The 12960-nt window shown below is 64.5% G+C and overlaps 2 protein-coding genes across 2 annotated transcripts in view; both read left to right on the top strand.

Moving 5' to 3' along the window:
* Window positions 1–12960, top strand: part of LOC117641100 (spondin-2-like) — a 468689-nt gene that overhangs the window by 149627 nt on the left and 306102 nt on the right. The gene's annotated exons all lie outside the window — the stretch shown is intronic.
* Window positions 1–12960, top strand: part of LOC117641099 (netrin receptor UNC5C) — a 119129-nt gene that overhangs the window by 90838 nt on the left and 15331 nt on the right. Inside the window, exon 6 of the mRNA XM_034378208.1 lies at window positions 11134–11442. Coding sequence (XP_034234099.1) covers window positions 11134–11442 — 309 coding nt within the window. The remainder of the gene's footprint in view (window positions 1–11133; window positions 11443–12960) is intronic.

Raw genomic sequence — 12960 nt, 5'->3', positions numbered from 1 at the left:
CGCGGGGCTGGGGCCGGGGGCACGCAGGGAAGCTCTTTGGACGTTTTCGGTCGACGACGTGAGCTTTAGTGCGCCCGGTGGTTTTCTGGTTCTGGCCGGGTCGCGCTGGAGGCAGCCAACGAGGTCGAGAGGCAGGCGAGAGGGCAGCGCACCGCACAGTGGCGTGGCGGTCCGCAAATGCGCGCGGCCGCGGTTTGAATTTTGCAGGAAGCCCCGCGCTTGCAAGCCAAGCCATGGCTCTGAGCGCCGCGGTCGCGCTTCCGGTCTTTTGTCCGCGTACGTGCTCCCGTGTTCCGCCCGCCCTTCGCCCGCCCTGCAGCCCCCGTCGCACAGTGTGCCAGAGAGCGAGCGACGCGCAGCCTGCGGTCGGGCCGGGGCCCCGGGCCGCGGAATAAGGGAGTGGCGCGTATATCTCTGCCGGCCCTGCCGCCCCCATGGCCCTCATTGCGTATGCAGCCGCTCCTCTTAGGCCGTTGTCTCCATGCACGCCCGCGACACGCGACTCACACACACGCGCGCAGGGAGAGACGCGCGTCGTGTCTGGGTCATTTCCTCCGCCCGGCTTCGTCCTTAACCCTTGGGCCCCGCGCTCTGCGGAAGTGCTAGTAGGTAGGGCCCCAGGGCGGCGGGGCCGAGGGCAGGGCGGCCCCGAAATAGACGAGCACGTAAAGCAGGCGGGGATACTTCACGGGAATAGACGCGGCGGGAATGCGTTACCGACTCGGTGGCCGTGCTGCCGTGCGCCGCGCGCCCCGCTCGTCATCGCGCTAAGGAGGCTGTCTGTCTGCCCGCGCCGCGCGCCGCGTCGCCGTGCTTTTGTTTTGCTCCAGCCAGCTGCTTCCGCCGCGGCGTCCCCCCGACGACGGCGTCCCCCCTCGCGGCGCGTGCCGCGTGGTGCGGGGGCGTTCGGAGCGTCGCGCGCGGGGCCGCCGACGAGGCACGCATGCTAAGTCCCCGCGCAGGGCGTGGCTCGCCTGCGGCGCCGCTGCTGCCGTTTTAATCGGGGTTTGGTTTGGGGCCGCGCCATGCGAGGCAGGCGCTGCAGGTGGGGAGTAGCCCGGAGTACCCGGGAGTACCGGACGGCCGACGCCAGGGGAAGTCTGGCGAGTGCGTGCGGTGAATTCGGTGGCCGATCCCAAGCCAACCCTCTGCTGCTTCTGCTGCCAGCGCGCCCTGCCGCTCGCCCGAGCCTCTCCTCTCCCTCCACGCCGTGTGTTTGAACGCGTGCGCCCCCGCCTCCGTGCAGGCCCTCTGAGACAAGGAAAGCCACTCGGGCTGTCTGCTGTAGCGTCTCTAGTCTCCGGAGGTGGCGGCAGTGAAGGTGTGCGCTGGAGCCGAGCTGGAGCAGCGGCGGCGGGGCGTTCCAGACGCGCTGCAGAGCGAGGGCCGAGGCGGGGCGGGGCGGGGCGGGCGCGGCGCGGCGCGGCGCGGCGGGGCGCATCTGGCAGGTTTCACTCAGCAGCGCGACGCAGCGTCGCACACACTACAGCACGACGATTCCCCCCAATCAGGCGACGCGTCACCTCTCTCTCCCTCGCTCTGCCCCTCGCTCGCCGCCGTCTCGCTTGCCAGCCAATTGAAATTGCGTCTCGCGTTCTTCGGGGCAAAATATTGGCCGTCCCCTCCCCCTTGGCGTGCGTCTCGGCCGGCCTCAGCCGCTGCAGCGACGCGGCGAGGAAGAGGAACACCGAGAGGAACACGCGATTCTCCGCTTTGGCGCGGCCGTGGTGGCGGGCGCCTTTCTCGAGAGAAAGGTGCGAAAAATTGCAGCTCGCAACCTCCTCTCCTCTCCTCGCTCCCGGGGCGGAGCGGGGCGGAGAAGAGGAGATTCCTTGAGCACCGCGTTAATTACCAGGCAGCCGGCGGGGCGCGCGGTCCGAGCGGGAGGGGAGGGGCAGGGGCAAAGAGGGATTGTTTGGCATTTCAGCGAGAGAGGCGAGCCCGCCGGATGGAGTGCTTAGGGTCACCTGAGAGGGGGAGTGGGAGGGGGCCTGATTGATTGATCGGGGCGCCTGATGGTGTCGTGCGGTCGGCCCGAGTGTCGTGACGCCAGCCTGCATTGTGGCCGTGTGTGTGAGTGTGTGTGTGTGTGTGTGTGAGTGTGTGTGTGTGGAAAGGGTTGATGGACCCCGGCCTCGGCCCCGCCTCCTCCTCATACTGCTTGTTTGAATCGGGTTGCGGTGCAGAGCTCCGTTTCGGTTCGACTCCTCTCCTGTCGGCGGCCCTGTTGCAGCGGGCCGGGCTGGTGCACTGTGTCTAGGGGAGGAGAACAAATGCCTGTTTGTCGGGCGTGTCCCGTCGGATTTGGCCGCGCAAACAAACCGCACCGCGCGTCGCCGCACTGTCCGTCATTGTCGCGGGGCGGCCAGGTTGCCAGTGTGCGCGCGCTGCTACACCCGCTGTACCCCGCGAAGACGGCGAAGACGCACGGTGCTCGTGGGCGCCGTTAGTCACGCGGCGCCCTTTGCAAAGGTGAAGGTGTCCGTGTTCCTCTACGGCCGGCCTGCCGGAGAGGAGGCGGATGGCCGACGGGCTGCCGACGGCCCCTTTCGCTGGCCGGCCGACCGGGCCGTGGCGATGGTCGTTACCGCCCTGGTCCAAATGGACGCGGGCCCGCCATCGATCAGAGGTGGGGGGGGGGGGGGGGCTCCTCTCCTTTCTGCATTCCTTGACGTGGCCCGCCGCCAAGTCCACTCAATTCCAGCGGTGGCGCGGTCATCCCCGCCGCCACGCCGTCGTCGCCGTGGTCCTCGTGGCCGTCCATTGTTTCGCGGTGCCGGGGCTCTAAATCGTCGTCGTGGCGGTGAATAGCGCCGCGACGCTTGGACGCGCTCGCCGGCCTTTTTATTCGACGCCCGCCTAATTTAAATGGCCGCGGTGCGAATGGACGGATGGGGCGCCGCCGTCGGGGTCCTTTGGCGCCGCCGAGGCCGTCATCGGGGCCGTGGCGTAGCGACAGCGTAGCTACAGTGGCGTGGCGTCGACGAGCCGGCCCGGGCGGCACCCGAGGCGGCAGCTGCACAGCTGCGGCTGAAGTGGCAAGTGCGAAGCGCGACGCGTGAGCTGTCGCTGCCAGCAGGGCGTACAGCACGGCGGCACGGCGGCACGGCGCGGATGTCTGCCCGAGCTGCAACACTGACGTCCCGTCCACGCCCCCCGCCCCTCTCTCTTTCATCTGACTACTTGCTCGCGTCGCCCCCTGCCCCCTCCCCCAACCTATATCTCGCCGTCTTGTCATCTTGCCGCCGCCGCTGCCACTGCTGTTCTGGCGGCGGCGATGCAGTAATTTGGCGGAGCGCACGTCGAGTTGGACAACAAGTTTGGCAAGTGGCGCTCCGCCGCTCCGCCCCGGAGAGGAGTGAGGGAGGGGGCCGTCCTGGGGCACCGTCTTCTTGTCCACCGCTGGCGCTGCTGGCGCTGCCGGCGCCGATGCCGTGATAAATGAGCTTCTGAACACGCGCGGGATGCGATTGGAAAGAGGTGGGGGCGAAAGGCTCGTCTATCAATTACCTTGCGAGGTCCGGGAAAGGAAAGGGAAGGGAACTGAGCTGCCTTGCTGAGCGTTGCGCGTGCGGCCCGTCGCACAGTGGTGGAGGCGGCCAAAATCCTGGACGCGTTTTGAGCTCCAGAGTCGCTAAATGTGCCTCGAACAGAACGTGTGTCGCCACCAATGGATTGCTCTCCGAACGAGGAATCCGTTGGTGGGGTCACACGTTCGGTTCGAGGCACATTTGGCAACTCTGGAGCTCAAAACGCGTCGAGAGTTTCGGCGACCAGTTTGCGTCGGGAACGCCACTGGAAGAGGTACCGTTGAGTCCAAAAGCACGATACCCGCGGCAGTCGTCGCGACACTGATTTCTCGCTCCCCGGGGGATGGCTGGCTGCCGCCCCGCCCCGCCCGATACCTGCATTCGAGATTTCGGATCCACTGCTCCGCTGCTTTGTTGGCCGATGGAGGGCGTCGGCGTCTAGGAGGCGGGGGAGGCCGGCGCGCGCGCTCGCTCCGAATGTTTTATGCACCGAGGGAGAATACGGAAATGGCGCGGTGCTGCGCTGTGCTGCGCTGTGCGGCGCGGGGGCGAGTCGTACTGTAGTAGTTCCTCTCTCCTCCTTGGATGCGTTCCTCGCTGCGTCCATCCCTTTTTCGGAGCGAGCGGCGCTGCTTCGGCCGACGTCCATCCGTCCGGCCGGCCGGCCAGGCCCCGCTCCACTGCACTGCACCCGGAGGCTGGCCGCCCAGAGGCCCCGGGCCTGTCTGGCGCTCTGTCTCTCTCGCACGCATGGGACGTCCCATAGTGTGCGAGGGAGACGGAGCGAGGTTCGGTTCCAGCCTCCAGCGCCGTAGCGCCGTCCCAAGACGCACGAGACGAGGCAGGCGGGGCGTAGCACGGCGTGGCACTGCGGGCTTCGGGGAGGCAAACATTTATTCGGTTGGTAACGAAGAGGAACCCTTCCCTCCGTCCGTCCGTCCGTCCGTCTGTCTGTCTGTCTGTCTGTCTGTCCGTCCGTCCGCCGTCGACTTCTTGTTTCTTGCAGGAGAGGGAGGCGGTCTCGGACACGCGGGTCACCCGCACGGACTCGGAATTTGCCTAATTATCCAGATAGGCGTGGGTGGTCGGGGGAGTCGCTCTGTCTCTCTCGCTCTCGGCCTGGGAGGGGGAGACAGAGCGGCCCCAGCCGAAAGCGAATGAATGGAAAGGAAACATTGAGGGGAGCTGCTGCCTTGGTGCTTCTGCTGCTGCTTGCGCATCGGTCTGAAGGTCTGAGCAGCGGGCGGGCCGGGCGGGCCGGGCGCACTCGATGCAGGCCGACAAGGCAGCAAAGAGACGCCGAGTAATTGTTTTCTGTTCAAACAGTCAAGTGGCGCCCCGCTGCCCCGCCTGCCCCGCCCGGCCTGTAGCCGCGCACCGCGCGCCGTTTAATTGCGAGCAAACAGCCGGTAATTGCGCAAATTATTCCTCGCGCTTGCAGTGTCGTGCCGGTCGGCTGCCGTCTTTGCTCGCGGCCAAAACAGTGTAGGCGCACGGGCGCGCCGCGGCGGATACGCGTTTTCTGTCTGCCACGCCGCCGCCGGTCACTCATCGAGCGCGTTGTCGTGTTTCCGGCCGGCAAGTCCCTCTGGCTTCGTCGGCCGCGTCGCGCCACTAGTAATGAGTGTCGGGGCAAATCAGTGCGGTGGGGATGTTGTCCACCAAAAACCGGAAAAGGGGCGTATTCTTATTTTCCACAGTGTGCTCCCGTTGTTTCTTCCTCTTTCTTTCTCACCGGCTGAATGTCTCCCCCGCCCCTTCTTTATTCCTTTCCGTGAAAATTAACGTAATTTGTCGCGGCGGATGGCCCAGGATGGCGTCGGACAAATCTCGTCCACGTCCGTCGGGAGAGAGGGAGGGGAGGGGAGGGGGAGGGGGCACCTCGCCCTGGATCCCGTCTTATTGGATCGCTGCTCGCGGGACGCGGGGAGGGCGCGGGGAGGGGCCGCCAAAAATGTGGGGCGTACGTCGCGCCCCACCGTTAATTGTCATCAGGGGCGTGGCGGCCACCGAAAAAACGTTAGACTTGAATCAACACTTTTACAATTGATTCTAGTATAAAATATCCTTACAATAGCGCCAAGAATATTATACTCAAAGCTAGTATAAAATATCCTTATTTTATACTATTCTTGTTTTGAGTATTTCTATACTTGTTTCCACGAGATATTTAAAAATTTTTGCAGCTTACACTCACGTGCGTCTCCTAGCCTACAATGCCTTTCCCCACTCCCTATTTCGACCCCTCATGGTAGTCGAACTGTGTGCCTTGTCACATGGCTACATCCCCGACCGAAATTCGTCGGGCTTGACCGGGACTTGAACCCGGGCCACCCGCACAGGGTGCCGTCGCCTTGCCAGTTGCGCTACCTGCGCGCGATGACGAACGATCGTCGGGGACGAAACATGTGCTGATGCGGGTGTGCGTCGCTGCGTCTGTCCTGCCGCCTCCCCCACCACCCATCTCTTAGGGGTGGGGGGAGGCGGTCACTCGGTGCAGCACTCAAGCATACCTTTATGCTAGTTTCAAGTATAGTAGACTTCACGCGAGCATAACTTGCTTGTTTCAGGCATAGCAAGTCTAAGTATAATTTATACTATATTGGAGTATGGGCAGAATCGCTATGCTTCCGTCAAGCATACATATTTTTGGGATAACCATAATTTATTTTTAGTCTTACCGTATCATACTTCAAACAAGTAAAGATGTGATATTTTAGGGTTTAGCATAACTTAAACTTAAATTCAAGTATAACGTTTTTCCGGTGCGGGGCTCCAGGGCCAGCGTCACACGGAAACGCCGTCGTCATCGAAGGCTTCCCTCTCGCGCTGCCCGCGCCGCTCCCCAACAAGAGCCCCTTGTCCCTCCACTAGCGCCGACGGTGCGCCGCTCCCGCCGTTCCTCTTAAAGATTTTTTCTCTAAATCATTTCCCCCTTCCCTCTGGGGGCGGCTCTTTGCCGCGCCATCGCGAGAGCCGGCCCGGCGCCGGCCCGTGGAAGTGCCTTATTTCGGACTTTGTCACGTCCCCGACGAGAGTCCCTGCGCTTTATTTGTGCGGGCAGGCACGTTCGACGCGCACCTCCCTGATGAGGACAGCGCCTAGTATTTTTGTCGCGCCGCGCGCCGCCGAGCCGCCACCGGCAGCACCGCGTCAACCTGCCAGTCGGCCCGCTGGTCGTCGACGGCGACGTGAGGACGGCGACGACGGCGTCGAGGGCGGCAGCCTTGCGCGCAGCACGGCCGCCGCCGTCGACCGGGACCGCCGCTCCGCTCCGCTGGCAGTGGGCCGCTGCGCTCCGCTGCGCTCCGCTGCCGCCCGCGGATCCGAGGGTAGGCCACACTGCGGGACGGGCGCGTCTTGCGGAGCGGCGGGGCGGCACCCTCCAGGCGCTCGGCCTCGGCCACCGCCAGCCACGCCGTGCTCGGCGTCCCCGATCTCGACCTCGATCTATTTACCGCGCAAACTTGGGCCATATTGGCGGCGGGTGTTTTTGTTTAATTTATATCCGTTCCGGGGCAAGCAAGGCCTGGCGGGGATTGGGGATCGCTGGCAGAGCGGCGCAGAGCGGGGGCCCCGGGGCCATCTGATTCAGACGGGGGCCCCGACGCGGCCCCCTCGTGGCTCCGTGCTCACACCTGCAGCTTCCAAGCCCACAGCACAATAATTCACCGGAATGGCTAGTAATGGGTGTTGTCTCTCTCTCTCTCTCTCTCCCTCCCCCTGGCTGGCTGTACGTGGAGAGCATCGTCAAGCTGCCCGCCCCCGCGCCGCGCGCCCGCTCCAGTCGACGCGCCTTCTTTCTCTCTCCGAAACTGTTCACTCGTTCCCTGCGGCGGTTTGAAAAACCCCTATCTGTGTCGGTGGGGCGCCGGGCCGCGCACGTGACCGCGCTGCTCGCTTAGGGCGCGCCCCCGCGGGCACGGCGCGGCACGGCGCGGCACGGCACGGCACGGCACGGCCAGGCTCCGCCAATCCGCTCGCCTCACCTTACCTCTCTTCTCTTTTTGCTGTTATCGCCCTTTTCCGCCTCGCGCGCGCGCGTCTTTTTTCGGACCAGTTTTGCGCGCGCGATAGCAGTTAGTCGTTTGGAAACGCTTCCAAATTGATCGGGAGACAGCTTTACTGCCGCGTCATCGTTTTTATTACGAGTGGTATTAATCCGCGGTGCGTGTGTGTGTATTTCTGTGTGTATGTGTGTGTGTGTGTGTGTGTGTGTGTGTGTGTGTGTGCTCGTTTGTGTGTGTGTTTGCGGGGGCCGCCTCGGCCCGGGCCGTCCGTCCAACAGGTGGACTAATGCCGAGGTGCGATGGGACATCTAGACGCTGCATCTGCAGATGGCTGCAGGCAGATTCCGAGGGTCGTTCTCGTCGCTCTGTCTCTCTCGCGCTCACGGGGCGTCCCGTACAGGTGCGAGAGAGACAGACAGCCTGCCGTGGGGTGCCATGCGTCGTGCCGAGACGTTATCGGCCGCTATAGTTGTGCAGTGCGCTAGTGTGGCGCTGGAAGCGGCTGGAGCGGCTGCTGGAAGCCAGGCTTATTCACAGAGGCAGAAGGGATTACCCTGGCGGAGTCTCGCCGTGCTGTTACTCTGTGAAGTCGTCTCGTCGGCGCCAACAATGCCCCCGGGAGAGGGATGGTGCGGCGGGCTGCTGCTGCAACTCTCGGAGGAGGTCATGATCCTCCTCGGTCCGATCCTGGAGACCGGCGGAGAGGAAGGCGAGCGGGAAGGACCTCGGTCTCTGGAGCGCGAGCCAAGTCGCGTCGTCCGGGGGCCGTGCCGTGGGTGCAACAGAAGTACAGTACCACGCAGCGAAAGTCTCCCTCGCTGGCTTTGGAAAGCAGATTAGCCGACTTATCCCGAAACGCGGCTAATTTACTGCAGATTGGCGAAGCGTCCGCCAGGGTTGCACACAGTCGCACACACACACACGACGCCGAACATTTTACCGTATTCTTCTCGGCTCATTAGGCCGTGTCCCACATAGCGTACATGGTAAGCACCTGGGAGGCGATAGGAGTCGATAAAAACGTCGGGCCGCGCGACGGTGCTGCCGCCCGGTGCCGCCTGGCGCAACCACCGCGCGGCGCAAACTGCTTGCTCAGGGAGAGTCGTTAAGATGGCAGTACCCTCTCACGCCAGGGCAGCCAGGGCAGCCAGGGCAGCCAGGGCCCCGAGCAGCTCAAGCGGGCGAGTCAAGGTGCAGTCATGCTAGACGCTCCAGGGGGGCCACCATCCGCCCCGCAACGAAAACAACTTTTTCTCCTGTGCGCGTTACTGCCTCCTCGCGGACGTTGGCCGCCCTGTTTGTAACACTGTTGGCGCTCGCTGCGTGCCCGGCCTTTCACCGTTCGCGATATCTTCGGCGGGGAAAGTGAGTGCGAGAGAGAGGGAGCGCGTCGTCGCTGTCGGCGAGTGAGTGAGTGAAGGATGCAATCGGCGAGGTGAATTTATGCTGGCGAGGTCCTCATCATGCGATCGGGGCGGTGTACAGGCGGTGCAGCGGACTCATTCCGAGCGTCGTCTTCGTCGCTCTGTCTCTCTCGCACTCACGGGGCGCCCCGTGCAGGTGCGAGAGAGACAGAGCGACGAAAACGCCTCTCGGAATGAGTCTGCAGGCGGCGCGGCCGAAGCCTACAAATCAACAAACCGCGCTGGCCCGGCCATGTGCTGCACGCTGCGCTCTATGACCCACAAACGTGTTGAGACACTGCCGCCTCTATTCCTCTATTTCGCGTGGCGGTGCGCCGGGACGGGAACCGCCAAGACAGAGACAAATGTGGCGAGAGGAGAAGCCTGCCCAGGGCGGCCACGCCGGCCACGGCGACGACGCGAAGCCCTTCTAGGCCGTGCCGGGCCGTGCCGGCCGGTGGGGTTCGGGCTGGCCGGGCACGGCGATGTACGGGGTAATTGCAACCCCGGGGTGCCGTAACACTGTAACGCTGTACGAAGGGCTGTTAAGCCCGGGCTGGAAGGGCCTAGTGGCGGCAATAAGAAAAGGGAGGCTTTTTTTATTCGAGGGACAATGGCTCCAGGGCAGCGTCGTCGCCGCCGTCGCCGCGTCGCTCCTGCTCGTCGTCCTGGAGTGCCTCACTGTCTCAATCTGCAATTTCCCTGGCTGCGCTTGCGCCGCTCGGCGGTTCAAGGTTCGAGGTTCGAGGGGCGTAAATCATCCGTCAAGGACGCGTGACGTCCCGCCCCGCCCTCGGAAAAGCAACGCGTTAGCCTGACGCTCTAGCCGCGGAGCGAGCGAGACTCCTGCCGTCTCTCTCGCACTCTAGCGGAACGTCCCGCGCGTGTGAGAGAGACGGGAGCAACCTGGTCGCCGCATGGCGGGAAAGCATCGTAAAGGCTTTGGTGGAAATTTGTCGCGGCACTGGGGCAGCTGGGCCGAGCCCTCGGCCGGGGCCTGGCGGGGCCTGGCTCGCATGTGTGTCCACGCCGCGCGGCCCTAAAAGTCGTACGCGTTATTAATGATGGCTTCGAGTTATTCGAAACAAGCAGCCAGCCCGGAGCACCGCAGAGCAACGCGGAGCAAGCTGTAAAAAAGGAGGGCTGCGCTTTTTATGGAGCGTGACCGATTCGGGGCGGAGCAGGGCGACGCTGCTGGACTCGCGGGGGGGACGGGAAGGGGGTCCTTGTTAGAGGCATGCAACGCCACCAACGCGGCGGCGGCAAATTGAAAAAGCTTGCTTCTTGGTGAAGCCAGCGGAGGACGCGTTTTGGCGACCAGCCGTGGTTCTTGGTTTGGCGGCGTGCGCTCGACGCGGTGCGTGTGGTTCTACAGTGCGGTGCGCCGGAGTCCCCGGTTGTCAGCCCCTTCCCCTCTTCCCCCACCCCCTGGCGCCCCCGGGCGTCGTCACGGAATAAACAATTAGTTAATACGGGCTGGCGCCGGAGTTAGTCGAGTTGGCGTGTGCCTTTCTGACTCGACTTGGCGCCCCGGGAGGCGGGGCGGGCGGGGTGGGGGGAGCACCAGCGGGGGTACGAATCCGAAATCCGCGGCGTTGACGTTGGCGGCCCCTCGGAGACAAAGCAGGCCGTCGTCGCGGTGGAGGCAACGGCGGCGCTGTCGAGGACGAGGCTGCCCTTTTCGCCGTCCTCGCGTCCCTCCAGCCGCAGTGTAGTGCCTCGCTCACGACGCCGTCGACGGACAGGGCCTCGGACACGGCGACGCGGCGACGCGGCGTCCAGCTGGTGACGGAAGCAAGCGGGGCTATCGGCAGCATCTCGGCGGAGTCCCCGCTGGACGTGGCCGTCGTGGTCGTCCCGCTAATGAAGGTCCTCGCGGTGCTTATCGCGGCCGCAGCTGCGGTGGATGCACTGCCGGCAAGTCCTGGCGGTTTTATTCTCGCCGAGCCGAGGAAGGCCGTGAGGGTGGCCGTCAGTCACCCCCGCTGCCCCGGCCGGGCCGTCGGGATCAGCGGATCCTGTTAGCGCCCTGCCTGCGTCGGCCGGCCCGCAGGCCTGCGGCAGGGCCTGGGGCTTCCCTGCGAGCTGACCCAGCGCGGCGGCCTCGTCGGCCTGCCTGGCGGGGATTAGCACCCGGCCGCCCCCGAGCATGGCGTCGAACTTACCCACTGCCTTTTCTCGCTGTTGCAGACCTCAAGAAGCAGTTCACGGCCGCGCCCTACGGCACGCGCATCGCGCTGGGCGAGCAGGCCGAGCTGCGGTGCCTGCCGCCGGCCGGGGTGCCGCCGCCGACGGTGACGTGGCTGCGCAACGGGCAGCCCCTGGCGACGGGCGGCGCGGGCGGCGGCGACGCGCCCGCGGCCTCGTCCGTCTTCGTGTCCGGCGAGGGGCACCTCCTGGTGAGCCGCGCGCGCCTGGCCGACCAGGCCAACTACACGTGCGTGGCGGAGAACATCGCGGCCCGGCGGACGTCCGACCCGGCGCAGCTCACGGTGTACGGTGAGTACCGGGGATTTGGCGTGTGCGTGTGTGTGTGCGTGCGAGGGGGGGCGCACGGGAATTCATTCCGTGATCGTTCGGAAGTTTGTTGTGGCGCGTAATTGGATTCCGGACACATAAACCTGGACGCGCTCGCTCCGTCTCCCTCGCTCTGTCGGGGCATCCCGTGGGGTGCGAGGGAGACGGCGGCGGGCCAGCGCGCGCCGGCGTGCAAGGGCCGACCGGTGTGAGGGCCCGGGGCGGTGCGTGGGGCCCTGAGTCCGAGAGCCGTTTTCGTCGCTCTGTCTCTCTCGCACCTTCACGGGCAACCCCATGAGTGCGAAAGAGACAGAGCGACGAAAACGACGCGGGCCCTGCAGGCCGTGGGGCGCAAGGCCCAAGGGGTGCTCGGGGCGGCAGCTGCTGAGCCGGGCTGTAATCCAACAAGTGTTGTTAACCCTAAAACCGATCGCGCACCGGCCCGGGAGGGGGGGGGGGAGGCCCATAAATCGCGCCAGGTGTTGCAAAGTGAGAGGCCGGCCTAATCTGAGATATATCGGCCGCGCCGGGAATGTAGGGGAAGCGCGACGGAGAGTGTTCCGACATGGGAGAGGAGGAAAAACAAGCGGGGAATTTTGTAATAAAGTCTGGTTTGTTTTTTATTTCTTTATTCCGCGCGGCCTCTCATTAGGCAGCGAGACGAGTGTGCGAAGTTGCAGCAGCCATTACTTCGCGGCACTCGGAGGCCTCGGCGGGGACGTGCACTGCCACCTCCTTTATCTGTTCGAGTGGCCGCCGAAGTCAAAGCCCCGAGTAGCGCTAGCAACGCTAGCAGCGCCCCTCGCGATGCGAGGCAGCCGGAATACTCTCGTCGCGCTGTCGCTCCGTCTCTCTCCCTCTCGCACGCGTGCCGCGTAAGCGCGCGTGGGTGCGAGAGAGACGGAGCGACGCGGTCGCGATTGTCAATCGATGCGCCGTGCGGCCATTAGCTGGGCGCGTTCATTAAATGCGAAGGCACGCGCGGCCGAAAACAACAGCGGCCTGTCAATGTTTGATGCCGATGCCCCGAAGGTCCCCGAAGCCGCTCCCGCTCTGTACAAATATGCGCGGTATCTATCATCAGCGCTCCCAGTGTGCCCGTTGGGCGTCCGCCTCGGTCCGTCCGGGCTGCCGTCAACTAGACCGTCAACCAGCGGGCAGTCACTCCGCTCGCCCGACCGGTCCAAGTGCTCCAATGTCGCAGCGGAACGAAAAATAAAATCGAGGAAATTAAACGCGGGACAGCCATTTGCAAAAAATTAAATAAAAAGTAGCGGAGCACTTTGCGGCGCCAGGAAGCTGGAGGCGTGGGCGCGGTGACATACGGGCGGGCCGACGGAATGCGTGCAAATCACCGGCAGTGCCGGGGACGGCCGCGAAGAACGCCGAGCAGGCCAAGCAGCGCCAGCACCGCCAGCCCGGCAGGACTTTGAAGGACACGGGGGGCTTATGCATAATACGTTGGGCCGGTCCGACTGGTATGGGTGCTGACAGCTCACG

Source organism: Thrips palmi, unplaced genomic scaffold (genome assembly GCF_012932325.1).
Source record: "Thrips palmi isolate BJ-2018 unplaced genomic scaffold, TpBJ-2018v1 HiC_scaffold_15, whole genome shotgun sequence".
NCBI lineage: Eukaryota > Metazoa > Arthropoda > Insecta > Thysanoptera > Thripidae > Thrips > Thrips palmi.
The sequence above is the reverse complement of the archived record's forward strand: the minus strand, read 5'-3'. Positions and strand labels throughout refer to the sequence as shown.